The sequence below is a fragment of the Copadichromis virginalis genome, linkage group LG20, assembly GCF_057382275.1.
Source record: "Copadichromis virginalis isolate Kocher_CV1m ecotype Utaka linkage group LG20, C_Virginalis_male_GT1.1, whole genome shotgun sequence".
In the NCBI taxonomy this organism is placed as follows: Eukaryota; Metazoa; Chordata; class Actinopteri; order Cichliformes; family Cichlidae; genus Copadichromis; species Copadichromis virginalis.
Window position 1 is genome coordinate 26809133 of NC_140637.1, and position 26808 is coordinate 26835940.

Sequence of the window (26808 nt, forward strand, 5' to 3'; positions counted from 1 at the left end):
AGAGAAAATAATGAATCCTGCAATCGAGGTTCTTCAGATTTTGTCAGCTGGAAATTTCTGTTTCACTGTATCTTTAAAGTGTTCTGGTGATTGAAGCTTAACAAAGTGTTAATGACACCAGTTTGAGATGACTTTTGCTTTGTTGAATGGTGCTTTATTCTCCTGGAAGTCACATTACAAGTTGGTAAACTGACGCACATCATCAGGAAAAAGTACTCAGAAAGGATGTGGCAATAAAACCTTGACTGCTTTGTTATCAAGGTACTTAAACAGTGACCACAGAAGACTCCTACCATGAGAGCATCAGCAGCAGAAGCATGGTGGCTTCAAACTTTGAGTTTGTTGTAGGCAGTGATTACAAAACAAGTAAAAGGGCATTCACACAGGAAGTGACTCACATTGTGCATCACTTTGCCGCTAACATTCAGCCCCTAGTGGAAATTACAGCTTCTGGTTGCCTAATCTATACTGTCATAGGTCAATCATCAATATTTTAATTTCTACTCTCATTGGTGGTTGCTTTAGTTGAAGTTTAACTCATGACCCACTCATTTTGCATCACCAGGAGGTATTTTGCTTGAAGTTACTGAATGTTATTGACGTTCTTTAAAAAGTCAAACGCTTTTTTCTCTAAAAATGATACCTTTACTATCATATTTGCGGTTGCAAAAATAATTGATTTTAACCTTAAACAACATATTTTGTTTTTTTCACTAAATATATAAACTTTGATTTACTGCTGCTGTGTAAATTGCTCAGTGAATCTCATTGTCTGAGGCTCAGTTATCAAGAATTGCCAAAGCTACAGGTGAACATGAAAAACTCCCTACATCGAGCATATTAAAAGGTCCAAAGGGGAACACTGACTTTAAAAAACTTAGCCAACATCTTTTAAACTGATAATGAGAAAAATCCTTCAAATATACCAGTAGGTTAAGTGTTTGTTTAGCTTTGTCTGACCAGAGGGGTACACTATGAACACAGACAGGCTTTCTTTGAATTACCTGGCTCGATGAAAACTAAAACCTCATTTGGAGATAACGGGTATCACATTATCAACTTCCTCTGTAAAAGCCAAGATTTCTGCTTCAGACTTTTTTTTTTTTGAAAATATTTTTATTGAAAAAAAGAAAACAACAGTACTTGCAGTTACCGAAATACAATCAACCTTTCTTCATTTTCCTAAGTAAACAAACATACATATATATATATGAAAAAAAAAACCACAACCCCCCCCCCCCATCCCCAGTCCCACACAGATCAACACAACCATCAAACATAGAGGAATATAACAGTAACAAAAGTAGATGTAAACAGGCAATACCTCTAGACTAGCAAAATAAGAGATAAAGGGTTAACACTTGTGAAAAAATTTGGCTGTGCAACCTTTCAACGTATATTTAATTTTTTCAAGTTTTAAAAAAAACATGACATCTTTAAGCCACCGGGAAACAGTAGGATACTTAACAGACTTCCAATGCAACAATATTAGACGTCTCGCTAATAGGGATGTGAAGGCTATAATATCCTTTTGTGTGGAATCAAGTGTAAGTGAGCGAACAGGAATCCCAAATACAGCAATCAGAGGACAAGGATGAAGAGTTACCCCAAGAACAGTTGACATAATAGCAAAATACCCTGTCCAAAACCTTGTAGCTCAGGACACAAAAAAAACATGTGGCTAAGGTGACAAGGAGAACCGTGGCATTTATCACATTTATTTTCCACTTCTGGATACAATTCAGAAAGTCTAGACTTAGAGAAATGCACCCTGTGTATGACCTTAAATTGAATAAGTCCAAGACGAGCACAGGAGGTGGAAGATCGTACCCTCGCTATAGCCTGTTCCCAAGACTCCTCATGTATTCGAATTCCCAGTTCTCCTTCCCATGTACACTTAAGCTTAACATTAGTGGTTCAGACTTTTTGTGCACGCACATAAAAATAAGCATTTTCTGTGTCATATGAAATGATCTGAATGCTTTTCTGAAACTGTCTACTTTGAGTGCGTGAGACTGCAGTAGGTTTGGTCTTGGTCTCTGCTGGTGGGATCGAGGCTCTGGTAGATTGAATCGTCACATCTGGAGACTGGACAAAAATTTTCATAGAGGGCAATCTGGGGAAAAAAGAAAGCAAAAAAAATATTTAATTAATATTCAAATGAAAAAAAAGAAAAGAAAAATAGAAAATAACACAGGTGGCTGTAGTTCAGGAGACAGAGCAGGTCTAACAATTGGAGGATTGGTGGTTCAATCCCTGGCTGCTCCAGTCTGCATGACACATATCCCTTGCCAAAGCTGATGGTTTGAGTGCTCCGGTAGAGTAGAAAAGCACTAAAAACTATAAAAAAATTATAACAGCTGTAAGGCCCCTTTTAAGAGATACTAAGGAATCGTGTGTCTGCGGTTGCACAAAAAAGATTAACGTTAATGGGCCAATGCTACCACCTACTGTCTCAAATGTCACCCTACATTGGCTAGGAATTGCAAAGGACTGTGGGTAATCTTCAGAGTAACAGGGGATTCACGCAGAGGTATGTGCTTGTGTGTCATGGACATAAATATGAATGCAATTAGAAGTTCATCTGGCTGTGTTAAATAATAGCTTTTGTGGATTTTTAATGCTTTTGTTCATTCCAGTCTCTCCACCACCATGGGTGAGACCAAAGAGCTGTCAAAGGATGTCAGGAATAACACGGCAGACCTGAACACAGCTGGAATGGCTACAAGACCATCAGCAAGAAGCTTGGTGAGAAGTTCACCACTGTTGGTGCAATTGGTGCACCGTTGGAAATGGAAGCAATATAAAATGACCATCAATCATTCTCAGTGCAACCATCCTCATGGGGTAAGGATAATAACTAGAAAGATAGTGTATCAGCCCAAAACTTCACAGGAGTTTGTTAATAAACTGAAGGCTATTGGGATCAACTGGGAGTGGGGCAAAATTCATCCTGATAAGTGTTTTTAATTTATGTGATTTTATGTAATTTTTTTTTCTAGATTTTTGGTTGATCTTCAATAAACTGAAACTGCCATAAAATGACTTTAGAGACTGTTCATTTCTTTGGAAGTGAACAAACCTACAAATTTAACAGGGGATCAAATAATTTGCACTGTGGCTAGATAATTCTGATGTGATGCCATCTTTTCCCACAGAGATCACTCCATGCATTTAGAGACATAACCATCCATTCTTGACATAATGTAATTACAGGGGATTGTGAGTAATGGATGATTCATGTAGTGAGCTTACCCTCTGTCCTCGAGAGATAAAATTCTTTTTTGTTATCCTTTGTCATGTAGATGCTGAGGGGTGTTCCTCCAAACTTGACCTGCCTCTTATCATTCATTCATATGCCTCTGACAGATTGTTAATGTTCAAACTACACAAAGACATCTGATACATTCTTGGTATAAATCACCAATTAGGAAAGTGAATTTGAATGTTAATTGTGGAAAACCATTTGTTCCATTAGGTGAGAGAACATCTGTATTTACTAAATAAAAAGCAAAAGCCTGACTTTTTCTGACCTACAAATTCACACTGTGCTTTGTTTTGTTACAGAGTAATAGTAAAGCAAATACAGACGAGTCACCTCAGTCTGGTTGTGGTCTGAGTTTCTCCTTCTGTCCAAATCTAGAAAAAAGATATTGATATTTTACATCATTAGATTAAATTAAGTGTGAGTGAAGTTGATGTCTATCCTGTTGGATAAAAGGTCTGAAGATAAATAATTTGAATAACTGTTAAAGGTGCAGATAGTGGTAGAAGTTTACTCACCAACAGAGGTCTTGGTCCTCCTTTTGTAGATCAACATCAGAACAGAGAACAGCATTAGTACTACCATGACCACAATTATAACAACCAAAAGCAGGGGGAAATCTGGGTGAGAGCCTGGATGAGAGAGGAAAAAAAGAAAGAAAGAAATAATCTAAACTGTGAACCAGTCTTTGTTTATATGACATGCATAATAATAAAAGCATTAATACTTTAAATGTGAAATGTCTTCTTCCCAATGAACAATTACATACATTTCAGTAGTCGTGGTAAAAACTATTACTCAAATCCATAAATTGCCTACTGCCAAATCCACGAAGTGACAGCTAAGTCGATCCCCAGCTACATATTCAGGCTGCATCATTCATCTTCTGTTATATTGGTTTGCCGGCTTATAATAAGATAGTAATTCATTGAAATTTCAGTTAAGCAACAAAAAAGGACTTTAATGTGGTATATTTCTTATTTTCATTGTAATATCAGGAAACTGACCCTCTTAAATTTAAATACTCTTTGTGTATTTATAGTAAACACTATTTGCATATTGCTATAAGGTGTTAGGAGTTTATGCAATGGTCCTGTTAGCAGTATTCTCAGTTTATATTGATTTTCTGGGTGTACTTTAAGTTGCATAGTCTTGATTTTTCAATACATACTGTATTATGAGAAAAGAAAGCAAGGTCTCATCTACATCAGTATGAATACTTGGCCAATAGGCTACACTCATAACAGGCAGGGCTCCAACGATTCGTTGACATAATCAATGATGTTGACTATAAAAATTCATTGATGTTAAATTTTATTGTTGATGCGTCATATTTTAAAACCACCTAAATGTGTTTTTGTAACTGTAATACATTACAGGAAGCTACGGGGCAGTATCACCTCTCGTCTGCCAACACTGTACTCAATACTAATGAAGAAGAACGTAGCACGACCAGGAGGGCAGAAGAAATTGGAAAAAGACATTTAAAAAAAAAAAATGTTAAAGTGTTTCATAGAAAACAAAGTTAAATGCAGACTGTACAAAGTGGAGCTTTCCTTCCACGACGGCACTACTACAGTGCACGGCAGCACCTGTGACATCTACTCTGAATAGATCAGTTTTAGAGTGCGTTGCATTGATACCTTGTTTATGTTAATGTCTGTGCAGTAATGGTTTTCTTAATGTTTCTACAGTAAATTGTATGTTAATATTTGAGATGAGATGAGATGAGATGAGATAGCCTTTATTTGTCAGTTGCAGGTCTTTTGCCCACAACAGTAATGTTTATGTTAATGTTTGTACAGTAATGTTTATCTTAGCTTACCTGTTGGAAACATCTAATAGATGATACTTGCTGAGCAAACACAATTTCAGTTTTGTTAGCTAATGAGAGAAACGTGATAGTAAACCATTAAACAGGAGTAGCCACACTACCAGTCAACAGTTTGGACACACCTTATTTAGTGTTTTTTCACGTAACCATTTACATTGTAGATTCTCACTGAAGGCATTAAAACTATGAATGAACACATAGGGAATTATGTAGTAAATAAAAAGTGTCAAATAACTCAAGACATGTTTAATATTTTAGATTCTTCAAAATAGCCACCCTGTGCATTGATTACTGCTTTGCACACTTTTGACATTCTCTCCATGAGCTTCATTGAGTCTTGAAGGAGTTCCCAGAGATGCTGAGCACTTGTTGGTCCTTTTGCCTTCACTCTGCGGTCCATCTCATCCCAAACCATCTTGATTGGGTTTAGGTCAGGTGACTGGAGACCGGGCCATCTGGCGCAGCACTCCATCACTCTCCTCCTTTAAATAGTCCTTACACAGTCTGGAAGTGTGTTTGGGGTCATTGTCCTGCTGGAACTCTGTGTGGCATTTATCTGGGCTCTAAACTGAGATGCTGTTAACTTGTGATTTCTGAGGCTGGTGACTCAGATGACTATCATCCTTTCCTGGGGCGGTCCTCACGTGAGTCAGTTTTGTCATAGTGCTTGATGGTTTTTGAGACTGCACTTGTGGACACTTTTAAAGTTTTAGCAATTTTCCAGGCTGACTAACCTTCAGTACTGATGGACTGTCGTTTCTCTTTACTTGGCTGATTGGTTCTTGCCATAATATGAATTCTAACAGTTGTCAAATAGGGCTTCAGCTCTGTACCAACTTGACTTCTGCGCAACACAACTGATGGGTTCAAACACATTAAGAAGGGAAGTAATTCCACCAAGGAACACCTGTGAAGTGAAACCCATTTCAGGTGACGACATCATGAAGCTCATTGAGAGAAGACCAAGAGAGAAACTATAATAGATACTTTATTGATCCCCATGGGGAAATTACTTGTTTTTCTCTGCATTTGACCCATTCACTCAGTGAAGCAGTGGGCAGCCCACTAAGCAGGCCCGGGGAGCAGTGTGTAGGGACGGTACCTTGCTCAGGGGTACCTCAGGGTAGCCGTTAAGTGGATTCGAACCGCCGACCTTCCGATCATGGGGCGACCACTTTACCTACTGAGCTATCCCTGCCCCTTAATATACAACCAAATTTGTGATTAGTAATGGTCTTTTTCAAATTCTGTTTTGTTCCGTCTTACTAGGATTAAGCACATGCATATGAATGAATTTGTCCTGAAAAGAGACTCATGCACCTCTCAAATGGCTGAAGTCATTATAGAGAGCGTCTTTAGAGTGATTATTAGCTGCTGGGGACGTCATCTCAAAAGAGTCAAAAGATTAAAAATATAGACTTTATTTCTAATAATTCAGGATGAAAAGACAAAATATTTTATGTTAAAATCATGTGGTTATAATACCGTAAAATTCAAAAATATAATATTTCTATAATTGTTAGTGATTGCAAACCTCTCGACTAAACAGACCTCCAGCTGCACAAATTTACCTTCACAGATGACACCAGCATCCTCATGGTGGCTGCAGTTGTGGGATCCAAACCCTGAGTGATGGCACTCAGAGAGCTGTGTTTCGCTGCCTGAACATGTGACATTGTCCAACCAGATGTGTCTTTTGCCCTGTTCAAATTCTGCATTTGTTGGTATGGAGAGGAGCCTGCCACAGCCCAATTGTCTACACACCACCTGCGCTTCCCCTAGGCTCCAGGCATCATCACACACTGCCCCCCACTGTCCACCATGGAAGATCTCCACTCTGCCAGAGCAGGAGTCATTACCTCCATTAACCAGGCGGACCTCCCCCTCAACTGCTGTGCTGTTATCCACTGCTGTTGTAACATTGATATGGACCTGATAGGGTGACGAGACCTTTGGTGTTGGAGCAGGTGTGGTGAAAGGAACTGCAGGATCTGTTATGTTCACCTCTGTTTACAATAAATAAAAAGATATTACTGTGTTAGTGTTGAAATCATTTTTGTTATAAACAGCAGAATTTAAGGACAAGGTAGAAAATTTTTTTTACAGTGCAATCTTATTTAAAGCAGAACAATACCTGCACAGTATGCAAGCTGGCATGTGGCTGGCTTCACAAGTTTGTAAACATAGTAGTTTCCATAGCAGTGTTTGACATGGATGATGTGTGACTCAAATTTGCAGCAGTTGCCTTCCCAAGAACTGCACACAGTGCGAGTTAGAATTTCACCCGACTGTGTGGGATGAGGTTGTGTTATCCACAGTGGAGCATGAGTTCCACACCTGTTGGGGTCTAGACACCTCTCTGGAATATGAGCACCAGATTCCCCCAGAAACAGGCGATACCAACCTTGCCAGTCAATGTTTTTATCACAGTGTAGGACCCGAATATCTGTGTTATTCGTTGAACGCCAGTCATCATTCAGTACAGTGTAGTTATGACAGGGGTCAACACACTGGGAATTACTGCAGTCCATCCCTGAAAGACAAAAAAGACAAAGGCTTTTTACTGCAAGCCAAATTCACCCATATTCATACAGCACTTTATTCTGTGCTTCAAGCACTTTTCTAGCATACGCACGGGGGGCTGCACGGCATAAACATGTTAACGAGCTAATCGCGCCAACGCATTGATGGCGTGCAGCCCTCTCACAGGGCGATTCCCGTTAACTCCCTAACGAAGATTTGCTGCCTTAATGCAGTTATAGCGTTAACGTCATTTTAACGAGATTAACGCTGACAGCACTCATTTATATTAAATATCCTCCTATGCTTCTTAGTTTGTTTTTTTCATTAGTTATCTTTAGATTTAATTCCTTTTAAGTTTTATTATTTATCGTATCTTCTATGTAAAATATCTTCTGGGTTCTGTTCTTGTATTTGTTTGACACTAGTCTCCTTAGTGTTTTCTTTTTATTGGATCCCTGTCTCTGTGTTATGGGTTTTTTTCAATGTATTTGTTTAGTTTGGTAGTCTTCTATCTCTTGTGCTCCATATTTACTTTTTCTTCCTTAGTCCCCTGTTCCCTGATAATTCCACTTGTGTTCCCACCTGCTTATTCTTTTCCCTCATTAGGCATTAATATACACTATATTCCCAAAAGTATTCACTCACCCATCCAAATCATTGAATTCAGGTGTTCCATTGCCACAGACATATAAAATTAAGCACCCAGGCAAACAGACTGCTGCTATAAACATTTGTGAAAGTAAGGGTCACTCTCAGGAGCTCAGTGAATTCCAGCATGGTATCGTGAAAGGATGCCACCTGTGCCACAAATCCAATCATGAAATTTCTTTACTACTAAATTTTCCACAGTCAGCTGTTAGTGTTAGTATAACAAACGGGAAGCTATCAGGAGCGACAGCAACTCAGGCACAAAGTGAAAGGCCAGGTAAAATCACAGAGTGGGATCAGCAGATGCTGAGGTGCATAGTGCCCGGAGCTTGCCAACTTTCTGTTCAGTCATTGGCTACAGACCGCCAAACTTCATGTGGCCTTCAGATTAGCTCAAGAACAGTGTGTACAGAGCTTCATGGAATGGGTTTTCCATGATCACCAAGCACAATGCACAGCGTCAGAGGACTCTAGAGCATTAACGTGATCTCCGGAGTGACAAATCACACTTTGTCATTTGGTAATCCAATGAGTCTTAAGAGACACACACGAGCATTCTCCTTCAAGGGATAACAAATCTGCATTCGCTTGTGATGTTTTCACTTACCTGTATGGATGGAACTTTCTGCGTTGGCGAGGCCAATGGTTCCATGCAGGCCTGTGAAAATGATAAATATTATACACTCACTATATTCCTGTAAAATACAGCACTATGTTTTATGTTCGTTAAATTCAAAAGAGATGAACTTGCTGATTCTTCCTGACATGTACACAAACCATCTGCTGAGGAAGATTTAATTAAGATCCGGCAAGAGAGAAAATGGATTTCATTTATTGGTCTGGGATGACATCTTAATTTCCTTTTAGTGCGTTTCTTTGTCAAATGACATTTTTTAAACTGTTGGCTAGCACTTCAAGTTCTAAGTTTAACACTTGAGCGATGTTATTCCCCTTGGTGTTGATAAATATGCATGCAAAAAAAGATTGTTGCTTTGTAAACATTTTCTAAACGGAAGAAAAAGGAGGAGGAACCAACTTTCTGGGTAGTTTTGAAAATTATGGTATCATTTAATTGCTTATAAATATCTGAGCCGAGGTCTCTTTTAAGACTCTTTTCTCTGGTTTGTTATGAAGAAACGGTGCAGTTTAAGTGGTTGTACAAGTTAAACTGCACTTTTTGAAATAGTATGGAAGAAAAACATCTTCATATATTATAAAGATTATTTCTAGGGAGCAAAGTGGGAGGAAACTAACAAAAATAAGCTGCAAACCGTGGTTGTGCTAAATGATGCTTGTGTAAATTCCACACAGGTTTATATTAAGGAGTTAACGTGTTTTCAGTAAACTGCAGTGTAAGTGTATTTTTGAATCTGAACAACATGCTTAACCACAGGAGATAGATGGAAACTGTTCAACAATGAGCAAAATTTACCAATGAACTCCAAATAAAAAAAGAAAACAACTAACACAGAGAAAATCTGAGAAATAGGAAGATTTACTCACTGACGAAGATGAAGCAGCTCAAAGTGTGACCGACTTTCATATTTAATGCTCCCTCTTTACCGTCTTCACTTGCAAACCAGAAACTATCTTCTCTCAGCAATGTAGTTCTGCCTTCAAATGCGTCACTCTCTGTTCTGCACCCCCCCAATGCAAGAGCTGACCACAGGCTTGGAGGTCCTAGTAGTCAGGGACTGTTTAGGGTTTGGAACAGATTTTGTGTAATTTTAACAATATGTAATTTATGACCTTGCAAGAATTGCACAAAATCCCAGTCTCATTACATACTCCGATGCAGGAGACAGAACCAACAGTATGGGTCCATTTTCAGAAGTGTCAAGGAGTTAAATTCCATAAAGAAATACACATTAAATAATCACAAACTATCACAGAGTTGAAAGACGATTTGCTTGATATTTTTTAACCCTTGTGTGGTGTTCGTATTTTTGTTACTCAGCCAGTGTTCATGGGTCTGGTGGACCCGCTAGAGTTTTGGCTTTCCAAATTAACACTATCAAACAATTTTATGTTAAATTACTCAACAGATGTTTACTTCATCCCAATTACAAGACATATGAACAGCAAACATGGTTAATTTTTTCCCTTTACCTTTGTTAGATCACATTTATGAATTAATGTGCTTCTCGTTTTTCTTTTATATAAAATGTTATAAATAAATCAGTTATAATCAAGTGGAGTGAGTGGAAAGACACAACACATTTACACGTGAAAAAATAATTAATTGTTTAATTTTTCTTTTGAAAAAAACTGAACACGGGTCTCACAGACCCGAACACCATACAAGGGTTAAGTCACAAATAGATGAAAAGTCAATCATTATTTCTTTTTCTTTAGCATCAAACAGGGTACAGACTGTGAGAGGAAATCATCAATACAGTGAATTCCTCCAGTACACACTGTAATCTGGTACACACATTGAAAAAGTGAAGCGTTAATAGACACAGACAAGAGACAGAATAAAATATAACGGAGAGAAAGAAAAATCTGCAACAGATAATCAGTAATGATGGGATTTCAGCAGCCAAACCCAACTTGCATAAAATGATTTGTTTGAAGGAAATAGACCGCATACTACTAAGGCTGGCCCCCAAATGGCCACCTCTTAACCACTCACCTCTTAGCCAAGTGGATTCACCTGCTGTGTGGATTGGTGAATGCAGCCAGCTGTGCAAAGCAACAGAAAATTTATTGGTTTTGCAAAAATTAATAGCATGCATAAAAGAAAAAAGCAGAAGCTTTAACATGTATTTACTGTATGATGACATACAGTAAATACACCCAGTAACAGTAAGTGAGCCTGGACGGAAACAGAAGTTGTGTGTTTAAAGTGTTTAAGATATGCTAATTATGTATAAAAAGGAAGTGAACCATGCATTTGTGGTGTGAGAAGTTTCGATCGAAATCTTGTTTCCCTTTTCTCTGTCAAAATAAGTTATAGAAACACTGGGAAATGTCTTTTAGCCAGTTTGCTGGTGTTTAAACAGCTATTCATTATCTTTGTATTGTACAATGTTTAGTTTTTACTCTACTAAATTAACTTTTACTGTTCAGGTTTTATTCAGATTGCGTTGAGTTGACAAATGCACAATAGACTGAACTTAAACAGTAACAACAAAGAGATAAAAACACTAAATGCTCTATCATCAGTTGTACAGAGGAACCAAAGGTGAAGATAACTGAAAACTGCCTTTACAACAATCCTAACACCCCCCCCCCCCCCCGACAAGTTACAGACACAAAAAAAGGAAAAAAACATGCTGACTTATAAAAAGGAAAAAGGAAAATTTTGTCCATGTACATGAACAAAAGGGATACTTTTTCTGCTTATTTCATGTTACGAGACAGGCAAAAGAAAAAAAGAAAAAAGAAAGAAAAGAAATTCTTTGATTATTGTTATTCCTGGGTTTGTTTATCTTGTCTTTAGCTTTTCCTGATCCCACGTTTCACATCTAGTCACCCTTGTTCCCTCTGTTACCGAGTCTGTTATGTTGTTGTGTGAAGCTCTGAGTGTCTGTGCGTATGTGTCGTATTTCCTGTTTTACTTTGACAGTGTTGTGTGCTATGTCAGTGTGTCTACTTTTGCTTCCCTTTGTCTCTCCAAAAGTTGAATCTGTTCATCTGGACGTAGCGTTTTGTGGGAGAAATGTTTCGTCACTCATCCAAGTGACTTCTTCAGTCTCAGCTGACTGCAGGTTTCAATCTTATTTAGTTACGACGTCGGGAGCAGTTAGGAGAACAAAATGATACAGAGACTGTTCAGGTTGCATTCCCAAAATCAACTCAAAGATTTATTCTTTTGTGCAGGGTTTTTGTAGGCGGAAGGGTTCGTGTGTCAACAAGTTTCAAGTTACAACCATATAAGGAAGTTCCCCCTAGCTCTGAAAGGGGCCTTCTATAATCTCAACATACCTTTGACAGGTCCGTTAAACACTAGACAGTTAGAATCCTTTAGTGATATAAGTTTGCACATGGTAGAATACTGCATGTAGTTATTTGCATTAGGAAATGTTTAACCATGTATACCTAGAGGCATATAATCAATTGTGTGTGATCTTTAGCAGGATGCAAGCTTGGTGTGCACTCCAGGAATGCACCTTGTCCTATTGTTCCACGGCAGGATCAACGCAGCTATGCCTGTTCCAGTTTAAGTGCCTTCTTTACATATAGATGAACTGTTGGATTTTCCAGACCAGCAGGCCAAGGGAAGTCGCCCATGGGGTCACACTCTGAACACACCCACACATACACACGCTCAATGGAGCACAAAATAAAGACCAGGGGCCCGTTCTTCGTACCTCGCTAAGTAGGTTAGCCGGATTAGATTGTTGACGATTTCGCGTGATCCTGGATCAGTCGGTTCCCCGAAGCTCATCCGGGACTTGCTGTCATAGCAACAGAGCCGTAAGCGTAAACCTGCTCGGGAGCAGGTTTACTTTATGTAAACAGGATTAGATCGCGGCCACGCAGGTATGTCCGCTTCATTTATACGAAAGCAACAGCGATATTTTTCCACTGTTTCACCATAAATAAATATTATCAATGTAACTAAAGATAATGCAGCACTTGATCCTTTTATTGATGTCACACAGATACATACAGGTCATTTCCTAAAAAAGGGAAATGTACTATTAACATTCTATTACATGTATGTGATCATTACAGATGTAATTCATATTTCAGAGTAGTAATTGTAAATTACTTCGTGTAATCAAGATGAGAGACCACGGCTATAAAAGCGAAGGTGGATTTGGGAAGCCTGTCGCAGCCATGTCCTGTCCGTATACGCGACCAACCCATTGCGGAAGGTGCAAGATTGATGAGGAGAGTCCTCAGAATTCAGCGTATATTGCGGGACAGACAGGATCCTTTAGCTCAGCGCGACAGTGTGCTCATAGAGAGATATCGATATTCCCGTGAGGGTATTATTTACTTAACCAACTTGTTGACGAGGGGGTGCAGGACCACCACCTGTCTTTTTTTCCTCTGCCCTTTTCTTGGTTGCTGTTATGAACAAACTAACAGAGTATTACAGGCCAGTATTACCTTGCCAAGAGACGCAAAGCAATCTAAGAGATAAATATTACCATTCTGTAGAATACTCCTGTATTCCACTTTTACTTGTTCCCATGTTCTTGTGGGTCCTGTTGTGGCTCTAATGTGAAAGGGGATATAATATAACATATTATAATATAATATAATGCCATATGATATTGGACAATATAGTGTCATATGATAGATCTACCCTACCGCCTACTGGTGTTGGCCAGAGGGGCCGATGGCGCGATATGGCAGCCTGGCTACAACCGTAGCTGCCTCCACCAGTGTGTGAATGTGGGAGTGAATGAATAGTGGTATCGTAAAGCGCTTTGGGTGCCTTGGAAAGCGCTATATAAACCCAATCCATTATCATTATTATTATTATTAAATTACTTACGAGTTTGATTTGTCAGCAACTTTCTGCCAGCCCTCTCTCCTTGCTTTTGCAGCCTTTGCAGTGTTCTCTTGCGTTTTAATTAAACTCTGAAACTCCTGAAATCCCTCACTCATGAGTTCTTGCTCTGCTGCCGGAAAATACCGAGCACGCCCCTTGGACATTTTCGCCGACCAATCAGCGGGTTGCCGATCAATGTTTCTACTATCGATGCGTAGCCCCTTTTACGACACCCAGTGATGTCACATTCCTGCGTCCAGCTGTAGTAATCGTCAACAGCAGGTGTGTTCGGGGAACCGGATTAGCGAGCTCACGGTTAGCGCGATGATTTGATCTTGGATGTGTCATTTGATCTTGGATGTAGTAAGCGACGTACGAAGAACGGGCCCCAGGGGCAGTGCTCAGCGCGAGTCTGAGAGACTGCCCTTGCTAGCAAGTTCTGTGTTTCTCTTCTCTGAGTCTTTACTGAAGAAGTGTTTTATAATATTTTCCCTAACATTGTCTAATATCATCAAAAAAGGTACCCAGTACATGCTCCCATAATACTAAAATATCTAACAGACATAGCTTACATATTACTGTAATATTCTTGTCTGCTTGTTTCAGAAAAGTGAAGAGACGGGTATATGTCCATTTCAAAAAACAGCCACTCGCTTCAGCCGAGTCCGACATCTTCCGCTTTAGAATACGACTATGCAGCAAACTGGCGCAAAATGACGTGCACCTGCACTGCAACGATGTTAAAGCGGCAGAGTTTACTTCTACGTTTAGAAGATAAATTGTTGAAATTAAATAATGATATTCAGCAAGTTTAATTATTTTACAATGTAACGCAAGTACATTGTAAGTAACTGTAATTAAAATACCTAAAAATGAACAGTAATTAGTTACTCTAATTTTTCAGTGGAAAAGTAATTTAATTACAGTAACGCGTTACTTAGTAACACATTGCACCCAACACTGGTCGGGGGACTCTATCCTTGGGGTGGACCAATTTTTGGCGCAGTGTGTTTTGGGGTTTAAAAGCCACAGAGACCCGGTGTTTAGAAAAAATGTCTCAACTGTTCCGATACTCCTGACACATATGGGATCACTGCAGGTTTTCGCTTGGGCAGCGGTTGTCCTTCTCTCCTGGATCGGCTGGAGCTTTCTTTAGGTGTCTTTCCAGCTTTGACAAAAGTCCAGGTGGGATAACCACATTTACTTAGGGCCTTCTTGATGTGCTGTTCTTCTGCATCCCTGGCCGCTGTGTCATTGGGGATGGTGTTTGCTCTGTGTTGTAGCTTTGAGCATGCAGCGTACTCAACCTCTGGGCGACCACTATGGTTGCAATGCAAGTCCACAAATCACCTGGGATGAGGCAACCGATCCTGGTGGTGCAGGTTTGCAGTTAATCACAATCTAATTTATAAACACAGACAGATTGCCATCATATCGTAATCACCTGGGATCAGTTTGCATGAAGAGCACAGCCCTATTGCTGCATCAAAAAGTGACACAAAACTGTGTTACCGTGAGGTTTGTGACAGGTAGTTTACTAAAAATATATAGTTGATATATAGTTACAATGACCATATCTCCGCTGTAGACTGCTCCACTATCTTCCTCTCCCTCAGGAACAGAAATCAGCTGAGGAGGAGTTCACAGGATAACAAAAAGCCTGTTTGATTTGTTTTCTTTCGACTCAACCTTTATGGATACAACTGGGGGAAAAAAACAATAATTTAACAGAAAGTATAAGACAAATAATGCCATGATTGTAACTCTAATGTAATGACTGAATTGGGTTGGTAACATGTTACATTAAATGTTACAAAACAGATGTTTTCAGCAGCACTGAATTATTATTATTAATAGTAATTAATAATAATAATTCAGTGTCCAACCTGTATGGCTAATTGGACCATGTACATTGATTTTGGCTTTTTTACATTTTCGAATATTAATGCAATTAATACAATATTTCTTATTTTACTTAGACAGATGTCTGCCCGGGATCCTAAAGTGGGAGCTCACAAAGAGCTAGTGTGTCCTCCTAATTGGCTGGATATGCCTGACATACGCGAACACGAACAGTGCACAGGGCAGCCTGGCACTAATCCCTGCTTCAAGCCCTCAGTGGGAGTTATTCGTAGCCTTTGGCATGAACGCATGGTTGGGCTGGAGGATCACCCCTTTCCTGTCCGGCAACCACCTGCAGCAACGCCTGTGGACCTACGGAGCATGGAGTTCACTAATCTTTTTGGTAGATATTATACCCAGCAAGAAGGCAATTTCAGGGACAGACATTTCAGGTCAGTGTCCTCAAGCTGTTTGAAAGATGGCACTGAGGACAAGGTCCAGGTACCAAGGGGTAGCCAGGGCACAGGTATGTGAATTGTAAGTTGCTGGGCACCCCATCTATGTCAACCATCTTTCATGCCCGTCTCCTAGAGGCATAGAGAGGGATGTCATACATTTATGAGACATTCGGGCTGCCGTACTCACACAGGGCAAAGACAGCCATAACATAGAAACCAGAAGACAACACACAAACACACTCACTGGGTTTCCCATGTCTCAACGGGTAAGACACGAAGCATCGCCACACCACTGCTCTTATTGTTTATCTTATGGTGTGAATGAAATGCTTGATGTTACATGTTATGAACTGGGAAGCCTGAGACTGAAACTTGCGAGAACAAGCTGGGTTCCTCTAGCAGGCCTCTAGCAGGCCAGAGAAGCTTTTGCTTGCTGAGCTAACGCGCTAGCCACAGCCAGGTCCTGCTGGCTATGTAAACCCGCAAAACCGTGGGCAATACGCCAGGGGATACGACCGGCTGTAGGACCCTAGGCGTGCAACAGTGCTACTGTGCAACCCTCAAGACCGTGAGACAAGGTGCCAGCAACTAGTCTCACTGTAGCTTATAAGCTTTTAACAATCTAATAATTTTTTTTTATAACAGAGACAGGCTCCCAACCACAAAGGTAAACAGACACACCCTGCCTCCTAAACCACACAGTGTGCCACACAAAGTACATGCATGCAACCAAGTGGAGATCAAACAATCACCGATTTGATCTCTCTCTAGAGAGCTAGTCTCGATATGATAACGAACACATTTTCTTTCACTCTACACTGAGCTCACCATCTTGGTAACAGCTCAGCCTCTTTGCTCTTCCTGGTGTGTAAACAGAATCCAGCTTCACAATAAAATGTGCCAGCGTCATCATTTCTGCTGCCAATGGTTTTTATGTTTAAAACTGAGGCTGCGTCTGCTTAATGTTGTCAGACTGTTTATTCATACGCTGCTCCTAAATACATTTGTATTGCAGGTCTGTGTTTCATAGCAAATGTGGGTGAAACACTTGCATTTACATAGTTTAACACATCGGTGCACCACAGAGCCGCGCATCACACAATGCATTGAAGAAAATACATTTTGTCAAGAATTTTTTTAAATGAAGTTATTTAATTGATGAGTCGTTGCAGCCATAGTTGAAAGTTATGTCCAATTTTTTGGGTGGTCTTTGGCATTCTTCAGTACATTCTGTGCAGTTTACCCAGAGCAAATCATATAAGATGCATGTTAGAGAATGTAACACCACAAATGTGTGAAGAAAAAGTAAAAGATTAAGTATCAATTTATTTCTAATGTTCTGTTTTCAGCACTCCATTCAGCATCTGCTGAAACTGTCACTAGAGATCAACTAATCCCGCCTATTATTTATTTATTGCCTGTAAGGACTGCAGTTCCATCATAAACATACAGCTTAAATTGTGCCCCAATCTGCATATTTACATTTTGCGAACTGAAATCGGCTGTTTTGCTTTGTAAAAACAGCTTACATAAAATGTGCAGGAGATGACATTGCTGCTTGTATGCAAATTCAATTCAATTCATCTCAATTTTAAGTAATAGCCCAAGAAAAAAAAATGGTGAACAAAATACAGAAATTCTCAAAGATTATGTAAAAAACGGGCTTTAATATAAACTTCACTGGAAATGTTATTTATAATTTTACTGTTTTTCTTATTATTTGATAATCATTAGTCATTGAATCATCAGTCAATCATCATTGTGTGAACTACTTTATTACCTTTGATCATTGATTATTGTTCGTGTATTTTTTTTCCTTTGCACTAAAACAGAACTTTTCTTCATGTGCAAAGTTGTGTGAAGTTAGTACCAACTACTTTTAAGTAGTTATCAACTACAGGCTAACTTTCTATAAACTCCTCAGCTAAATACAAAGGTGGACTATCCAATGGACTATGATCAGGTTGCTACAAATCAGTTATGCCTGTTGATCCACTATGAAATCCATTATTTCAGCAGTTGCTTGTTTCCCTGACTAATAAAAATCACAATGGCATGATTAATGGAAGAAAGTTTGTGTTACCAGTTGGTCTGAACAAACTACAACTATCATAGCAATAAGCCTGTAATAACATTACTACTGATGGTTTCCAACAGTAGAATACAGAGGAGGTGAGGCGTCTTTGGTGTGGTTGGCTGTGCTGAAATGTACATGAGGCGTGGAGTACAAAACATCTGCATGGCCACAGGGGGCGCTGTTGGTGGCAGCAAGCTTACTCAAGTTCTCTTCACTCTGGAAGATACAAATCAGTCTTTAGAAACTATTTTCTAAACAAATTAAATTGTACAGATGCACAAAGATTCAAATTTATATAGTACAAATTCACATTTCTTTTTTTCACAGTTTACATCATTTAAAAAAAGGGGGTTACACCCAGCTGTGCCTTGTTAGTAAAAAAAAAAAAAAGGGAAAAAAAAAGAAAAAGGAAAAGAAGAAAAGAAAAAGAAAATAGGTAGAAATCACAGAAATAGATACTATAATGATGCAAAAACAAATTGCAGCAACACAAAGTGCTTCTTATGAAATCATCCTGAATCCTTGACTGTAAGAGGACCATGATCTTTATATGGATGATTCCACAGTTCCCACTACCTGATAAAATCCAAAAATACTCTGGCATGAAACCTGAAAAATCAAGTACTTACTTTGTTCTGAGGACAGATGACAAGGCTGTAGTCATCTGTGCTTTCAACTCTGTTTCCTTGGGGGCATTTGGCAGTGGTGTAAATTGAAAATACTCCTTCAGGAGGTAAATTGCTCAATCTGTCCTCCTCTCTGATCTCTTCATACAACTGACTGGCCTGGAGGACAAAAAAAAAGTTAATTGAAATCAAATGAAGCTAAAATCAAGTTCAGGTGTCTTGTAATTCCTAAAACTCACCGTTGTAATGTCAGGGGGCTCTGTTTCCACAGGAGGCCCTGAAGAACATGCAAACAGTAAACATCTGTCTTTAATATGCTGCTCCAACGCTGTTTAAAAAAACCTAAGGGAACACTTTAAAAACACATCAGATGTCAATTAATCTCATTTGGCAAATGTCAGTCAGGCTCCACGGTGCCAGGTAATGAACAGAGGGCCCACTAAAGTACATTGGCAACTCAGGCCACCCTCATGAAGTCTTTTTCTGATTATTTAGTCAGAGACCTTCACACTAGTACACCTTTTGGAGGTCATTTTGCACAAAGTAGCAAATACCAGCCCTGCTGATGTTGCTGAGTTGGACTATCTATGCAACCTGTGTAAGGTCCAGGTATCACCTCATTCTACCAGTAGTGACATTAGTCAAAAATACAGAAGACAAAAGATGGGGAAGGTAAAATTGTCAGTGGTCTCCAGTTGTAAAACGATTCCTGTTTGGGGGGGTTGCCTCATTGTTGTCATCAATTCATTAACACCAAAGGAGTTCAAAGATTATTATCCTGATTAAAATTTTTCACTCATTATTCTAATAAGAAACTGCAAAGATTACTGACTTCACAACTGTCAGGAGTTCAATAACTTGCTGTGACTAGTCACGGTTCTGAATCCTAAATGAACATCTGGTCGTGTGGTTAAAAATAGAGAGGCATAGATGGGTGTTAGAGTTGCATTCACTGCCACAGCAAAATCACAAGCCATGAAGCTGCCACATCTGGCTGCACCTCAGATGTTGTGTTTATGACTTTAACTTTAAACACTCATCAAATATCCAGTTTTTCGATCCCCTTTTACTGTAATAATGAAGTGATGATAAAACTTTGTGGTTTCTTTGGTCATTCAAAGCTATATATATATTTTTACTTTGACTCAATCTTAGATCTCTAAATGTTTGTTCAACAACATAGTGTATAACAGTATCATCATTAGGAGTCTAAGAATATAAGGTGTTAAACAGAAACTTTATGGTAAATATGGCAGAGCGATGATACTGTTATGCAACTTGCGACCCTTTTTTTAAAGTGAGAAAGTTGCCATAAGTCGCCCTCATAAGCCTCAAGCTTCGATTAGGGAGCTGGGGGAGGAATCAGGGTTCATGATGCAGAAGCACTTTTAAGAATTACCAGCTACATATATTAATACATTTTTGCAAGGCAGCTTGTTTAAGGTTGGCGATAGACATCAATACCGTGTTTTCTGAAGTGATGAAGACACTGTCTTATGTTCATGTTTACTTTAGGCTCACCTTTAGGTTTACTGGCCCTCCTCTTCTTGCAGAAAATCAGCAAAGCCACTGGTAAGACAGTGATCAGAATAAGAGCCACCACAGGCAGCGTACCTGCAGTAACTTACCACAAGATATTTGTTTTAGTCAAACAGTGTAAATATATGGCCTAAAGGCTTTACTCACTTTTCAGAAAAAACTGCATACACCCAGTGTCATATGGACTGGCATACTTACCACAAATATTGAAACATTCACCAGACAAACTGCTTATCAAGCATGACTGAAACTTTTACAGCTGCTCAGAGCAGTTTAGTGTAATATTTGCCTGATTTTACATGTTTTATTTACACTTATTGAACTTTTTACTTAAAAGAACAGATGCGTGTATACTATTCCAACCATTTACTCGTTTAAAGGACGTGCAGGTGGCTCAGTTATAAACACACTTGAAATTTAACAGGCCCGGAGGACATCCTAGTCCACACACACATATATATCTATATATATATATATCTATATATCTATATATATATCTATCTATCTATATATATATATATATATATATATATATATATATATATATATATATATATAATGTACCTAAATTTGGAAGAGGTGTCTGTGTCTGTTTGGAGGTTGAAGAGGAGGCTGGTGAAGGTGTGGTGCCTCCTGAAATGGAATTTAAACTCTGTGATGTTGGGGTCTTTGGTGATGTTGTCACCGTTGCTGTTGTCATGGGGGCTGATGAGAGAAATGTTGAAACTGGCGAAGGTTGCACAGTAGACTTTGGTTTTGAGGTCACTGAAGCTGTGAAGATGAAACATCCACAATCACAACAATACTACTCAAAGAAGTTTGTATGTGTTCATGCGAGAAACAGTTTGGGGTTGTTCTGTGTTTTACAGAAGAATTTATAAAACCAATTTTGTCTAAATATTATGAGTCACTTGAAAGAAAATAATTCTTCATGTCTTCACAAACATGACATTTAGTCAACTCACCGTCTGTGACAACAATCTCAAATTCTTCATTTGAATCAAATGGCAAAATTCTGTCCAAAGAGCATCTGTACATTCCAGAGTCAGATCTTCTCAGCTGTGTGATGCTCACATTCAGAACTGTCTTATGTAATGGATAAAATCCTTCTTTATATTTAATGCTGTATCTGCCATTCTGCGCTGAGTCATCAGTTGTGTCAATGAGAATGTTTCCTTCTTCACATTTTCCCGTACAGAAGAGTCTCCTTCTTCCAGTTAAAGAAAATGTGCATTTAACTGTGATGCTTCCACCCTCCATTTCTGTATAGATGGGAGTTTCTGCATTAACAAAACCAGAGTATCCTGCATCCTGCAGTCCTGCTGAAAATACAATAAATCACTAGTTACTTTCTTCTCGTAAAATTTTGCAGCCTAAGAAGATATATTAAAATGAAAGAAGACAAATCTTCACTTTAACACAACTTTTCAAGTTAAGTCAGCGTTTTCAGTATGTTTAACTTATGTTTTAGTTATTTGAATTTGCAAACCATGGACTTCCTGGTTTTTGTTGGCATCTACACAAACCTTTTGCTGAGGAAGACTCAGAGTCACAAATTTAATGATAAACAATTCTAATTAATCGAAACAGTGGGAACCGGTTCTTGTTGAGAGCCTCATTTACCTGGCAGGAAACATGGCGCCTAAGCGGCTCAAACGCTCAAAAGTTTGGTTACACTTTACGAGAACAGATGACAACAGGGCAACTTGCAAAGTAGATATTTCATTTAAGGGAGGAAGCACTACGAATATGCAAATTTACAAACTTGCAACAAATATAGACAAATGACTGTGAATTTCATTTATTTATGACGACATCTTAATCTGCTTTTTGGATGTTTACAGGTTAAAATTGTCTTTTTTGTTGCTTAACATCCAAAGCTTTCAGGTTGTCAACACTTGTTCTCTAATGTTTTGCTTCACAAAAGATGAGAATGGTACAGCAAACAAGGAACCAACTCTGAGTACCTTTCGAAAATGATGGTAACATTTAACTGCTTTACCTATCATTTCAAGGGTTTCTTGTCTTTGCTAAAGCAGTTTTTAGTTCTTCACAGGTTTAGTTGTACTTCCAGTGAACTGCATGTTTGACTGACTCTTTCCAACTCTGCGTTTAACCACAGAAACCAATAACATGTAAGAGGCAGAAGAAAATGAAAAAATGCTGAAACAGCTTATCGCTACAACTGCTCAACAAGAAGCTTAAACTTACTGATCAACTAGAAATAAAAAGGAAACAAAGACAAATAATACGGAGACTAACAAAATTAAAGAAATATTAATAAATTGACCCACCAAGAAAGATGAAACAGACCAAAGCACGGAAGACTTTCATACTGAGGTTCTGAGGCATACTGATATTCAGGTGGCTTCTCTTCTGTTTTCACTTTCAAACGAGGATGTTTTCACTTCTCTTTTATGATGTGGTCCCTTCTTCAAACAAACCTCACACACACACATGCATACACACACACGCACACACACATACACTTTTGGTAAAGTTGTTAGTGAACAGCTGCTTATTTACAGAGTCATAGACCCAATGGAATTACAACTGTGTGAACTCCAAGTAACTGGCTCTGGTAGGTTGAGTGTTGATGTTTAAAGAACAATTCATATGACAGTCGACTTCAAACCAAGTAGTTCTATGTGCATTTTTACTTGCCTTTCCTATTTGAAAATTGTCAGTTAAACTCTCAACATCACAAAAGTACCAGATGAATAATGAAGGCGTCATGGCCTTGAACACAGTTTAAGGTACAACTACATAACAATAAGGCAGAGGTCGGGAGAGTTGAAACAGAAATTTTCCATCATCGTATATTTATTTTGAATCATTCCATCAAGACCCTACCATAACACAGAGAAAACCCCTACAACCAGACGACGCACCTATGAGGAACCACTTGGCAATAGTGGGAAGGGAAAATTTCCGTTTTACCAGGTAGAAACCTCCACAAACAGAACCAGGCTCAAGCAAGGGCAGCCATCAGCCATGGCCCATTGGGAGTGAGGGGAGGAAGACAGGACAAGAGACACAATGTGGAAAAGAGCCAAAAATTAATAATAACAAATGAATAAATACAGAGTGGTGCATAAAAACAAAGAGTGAAAAAAAGATCAATGAAGAAGAAGAAAGATGCAGTTGTCATAGTTTAAAATGGAGCTGGTTTCTGTCTACACATAAATGACGAGGAGCAAAGAGGAGAGAGAAGCCATTACCAAAGAGTTGAGGTCAGCTGTCTGTGCGTGTGCATGTGTGTGTGTACACAAGGTAGCCCAGGAGATAGAGCTCCGGGCTCCAATCTGCATGCCTAAGTATCCTCGAGCAACATACTTAAACCCAAGGTGCATTCATTAGAGTGTGCAAATTTTAGATAGAAAGCATTTATTTGTAGGAAAAGGTGCATGTATGAATGGCTGAATGAGGCTTCTTACACAGAGCGCTTGAATGCTCAAGTAAAGAAGGAAAGTCCATCCATCCGCTTCCGCTTATCCTTTTCAGGGTCGCAGGAGCCTATCCCAGCTGTCATAGGGCGAGAGGCGGGGTACACCCTGGACAGGTCGCCAGTCTGTCGCAGGGTTAACACACAGGGACAGACAACCATTCGCACTCACTTTCATTCGCACATTCAGACCTAGTGGCAATTTGGATTATCCAATTAACCTATCCCCACAAGTTGCATGTCTTTGGACGGTGGGAGGAAGCCGGAGTACCTGGAGTGAACCCACGCAAACACGGGGAGAACATGCAAACTCCACACAGAAAGACCCCGGCCTAATGTTGGAATTGAACTCAGGACCTTCTTGCTGTGCGGCAACAGTGCTAACCACCGTGCCACCGTGCTGCCCAAAAACCAGTCCATTTACACACATAGACAGTCAAATCTGAACATGAATATGAAAAATACCATCTGCTTTGTGGAAGCAGCCATGTTCAAACCTGTAGAAAAGAAGAAAGTTGACAAATGTTTGTACACCACAATTTTTACTTAGTAATTCTGAAAACGTCATACTAACAAACATAGCTTACAAAAAAAAAATTCCAATAGCCCAAATACAATACAGATTACTATCTAAGACCAGATAGATCTAAACAAAGGAGTGAGTACGGATGGGAATCGAAAACCGGTTCTTGTTGAGAACCGGTTCCCACTGTTTCAATTAATTGGAATTGTTTATCATATTTGCAAACGACTCCCTTATCGATTCCAGTCACCTCGACGTCACCACGTTGCAGAGCCTCATTTACCTGGCTGGAAACACGGCGCATAAGCGGCTCAAACGCTCAAAAGTTTGGTTACACTTTACGAGAACAGATGACAACCGGGCAACTTGCAAAGTAGATATTTCATTTAAGGGAGGAAACACTACGAATATGCAAAAGCATTTGCTCACAAAACACACGATGACCTTAAATGAATGTCGTGTTTTTAATTCCGCTCCTGACTCGTGAATCTCAACCCAGCAGCAGCAGTAATGTTTGCACGTCTTCTCCCGTTAATGCGGCAGGTAAATAATCAACTAACATTTCATATTACGTTAGCGCGATCTGCCTTATTAGAAAACCTGTCATTACTGTGCATTTAGGTGACCATGATGAGACAGACAGAGTCTGGCTGGCTCAGATGCTGGCAGTTCTCGCTGCAGTCTACCGTTATTCTCTCCTTTTAGTCCAGGATAGAAGAATGTCACCGAGCAGTGACTAAGTTTGTGTTCAAAGGCTTGCACCCATTTGCCACAGCCGATGCCCCGATTTTCAATAAGTGTTTAATTGTAGGCAGGGACATTACTGGATATTCTTGTGTAATTGCTACAGAATAATTTATGTTAAACTTTGTTATTGCTACAGAAGAATATTTATTTTATTAATATTTTACATTTCCAATTTTTTTTTCTGGGGACCCTGTGACACCCCATTGAAGAGCCGCAGGCTGTGGATCTCTTAAGATCTCACTGTTGGGTTTGTAAGGCCATGTTACTTCTAAATTTCTATCTTGTTCAAAGAGAAGATATAAAACAAAGTTCTAAGCTAATCGACCTTAGTGATCTCCTTTTTTAAAAAGAATCGATAAGAGAATTGATAAAGAATCGAATTGTTAAACAGAATCGAAAATGGAATCGGAATTGTGAAAATCTTATCAATTCCCATCTCTAGGAGTGAGGCAGGATCAAGAGTCTTGATTCAAGACAGTAGTGTATCCCAAATGTGTTCAGAGCAATTATGCTTTGGTTTTAGCTAATTGCTGTTTAACACTAGGGTGGCTCAGCTAAGTTTTACATGGATCAAAGCTACAGTTTATATTTTGTGTGCTGTTAACACCTTTGTTGTGCTTACCTAACATTTACACAACATGATGATGATTTTTTCTTTTGCACACAGGACAATATTGTTTTCTAGAAAATCTTTGTCATTCAGTGTACAAGGAATTATTTTTTGTTGCAGTTAAACAACAACATGAAAATATAAATACTATTGTGGCAGCACAGGGGTTTTAAAAAAAGAGTGATTCAGTACTTTGCCCTTTAAACTCACTGTTGTCACGATAGCTAGGGCAGCCAAAGGTTGCCAACAACGCCACCTTTGGGATTCCATCCAAGGAAAGCAGTAGAAACACCATTTAGGTACACAGGTTTGTTCCACTAAAATGAGGCAGAAGACATGAGTTCACAATTCAAAATGTAAATTTATTTCACAAGGAAAAACATTATTTTAACACTCTACACATTCGATCATACCTCATGTCAATGCCACTGTTTACATGCAGCCGACCAAACAGGGAGCGACAACAGATGCCAGGAAATTCGACCATGAATAAGCATAGACAGGGAGGTGATAGAGCATCCTTATATATACAATACCCCTGCTGGCAATGACATATTAATTAAGACTAAGTTTAAACCATCCTGCTACACAATGTTAAAATATATTAGCAATGAAAAACTCTAAGTGTAATGGTATCCTCCTGAAAACCATCCTATTCATTTATGTCCTCCATAATGGACATTCTTTTTTTTGGTCTATATCTTTTGACTTATTTGAGCTACCCTGCGTAGTCCTGGTGTACTAAATAGAGCAAATCCTGGGCTTTCCATTTATATCTCATGTGTTTGGGTTGGCTCTTTTACCTCTAGAGAGGAAGGAAATAACAAAAAATGTTCTATGGGAAGGTTCCTTTTTCCTCTAAGAATATGGAAATATAAGATAAGATAAGATAAGATAAGATAAAACTTTATTAATCCCTCGGGTGGGTTCCTCTGGGAAATTCGGTTTCCAAAAGCACAGCACTGACAGAAGTTACAGTTACAGAATATTATATATATACACACACACACACACACACACACACACACACACACACACACACACACACACACACACACACACACACACACACACATATATAAATACAGAGACATATATAAATAAAATATACGAAGGGGATAATTTGAATAAATAAGAATAAAAATAAAAATACAAGTGAATTGCACATTTCAAGTATTGAGTCTATTGCACTGTTGACTATTAACAAAAGTATTGCACA

The 26808-nt window shown here is 39.0% G+C and overlaps 2 protein-coding genes and 1 long non-coding RNA gene across 3 annotated transcripts; 1 reads left to right on the forward strand and 2 right to left on the reverse strand.

The window, feature by feature from the left end:
- Positions 1-1258: 1258 nt before the first annotated feature.
- Positions 1259-9879, reverse strand: LOC146684960 (scavenger receptor cysteine-rich domain-containing protein DMBT1-like). Its single transcript, XM_085443675.1, has 7 exons — positions 9774-9879; positions 8878-8928; positions 7234-7632; positions 6671-7105; positions 3784-3897; positions 3599-3639; positions 1259-2116 (listed from the first exon to the last, which is right to left on the reverse strand). Exons 1-7 carry the CDS (start codon positions 9811-9813, stop codon positions 1997-1999), a joined length of 1200 nt encoding a protein of 399 aa, XP_085299801.1. The 5' UTR covers positions 9814-9879; the 3' UTR covers positions 1259-1996.
- LOC146684961 (uncharacterized) lies at positions 2464-6075 on the forward strand. Its single transcript, XR_014917131.1, has 3 exons — positions 2464-2533; positions 2640-2847; positions 4645-6075. It is a non-coding gene; the product is annotated as an uncharacterized LOC146684961 (long non-coding RNA).
- A 7534-nt stretch (positions 9880-17413) lies between the features above and the next one.
- Positions 17414-22604, reverse strand: LOC146684962 (uncharacterized). Its single transcript, XM_085443676.1, has 7 exons — positions 22559-22604; positions 21230-21586; positions 20829-21035; positions 20247-20348; positions 18965-19002; positions 18729-18884; positions 17414-18315 (listed from the first exon to the last, which is right to left on the reverse strand). Exons 1-7 carry the CDS (start codon positions 22596-22598, stop codon positions 18160-18162), a joined length of 1056 nt encoding a protein of 351 aa, XP_085299802.1. The 5' UTR covers positions 22599-22604; the 3' UTR covers positions 17414-18159.
- Between the last annotated feature and the right edge of the window lie 4204 nt (positions 22605-26808).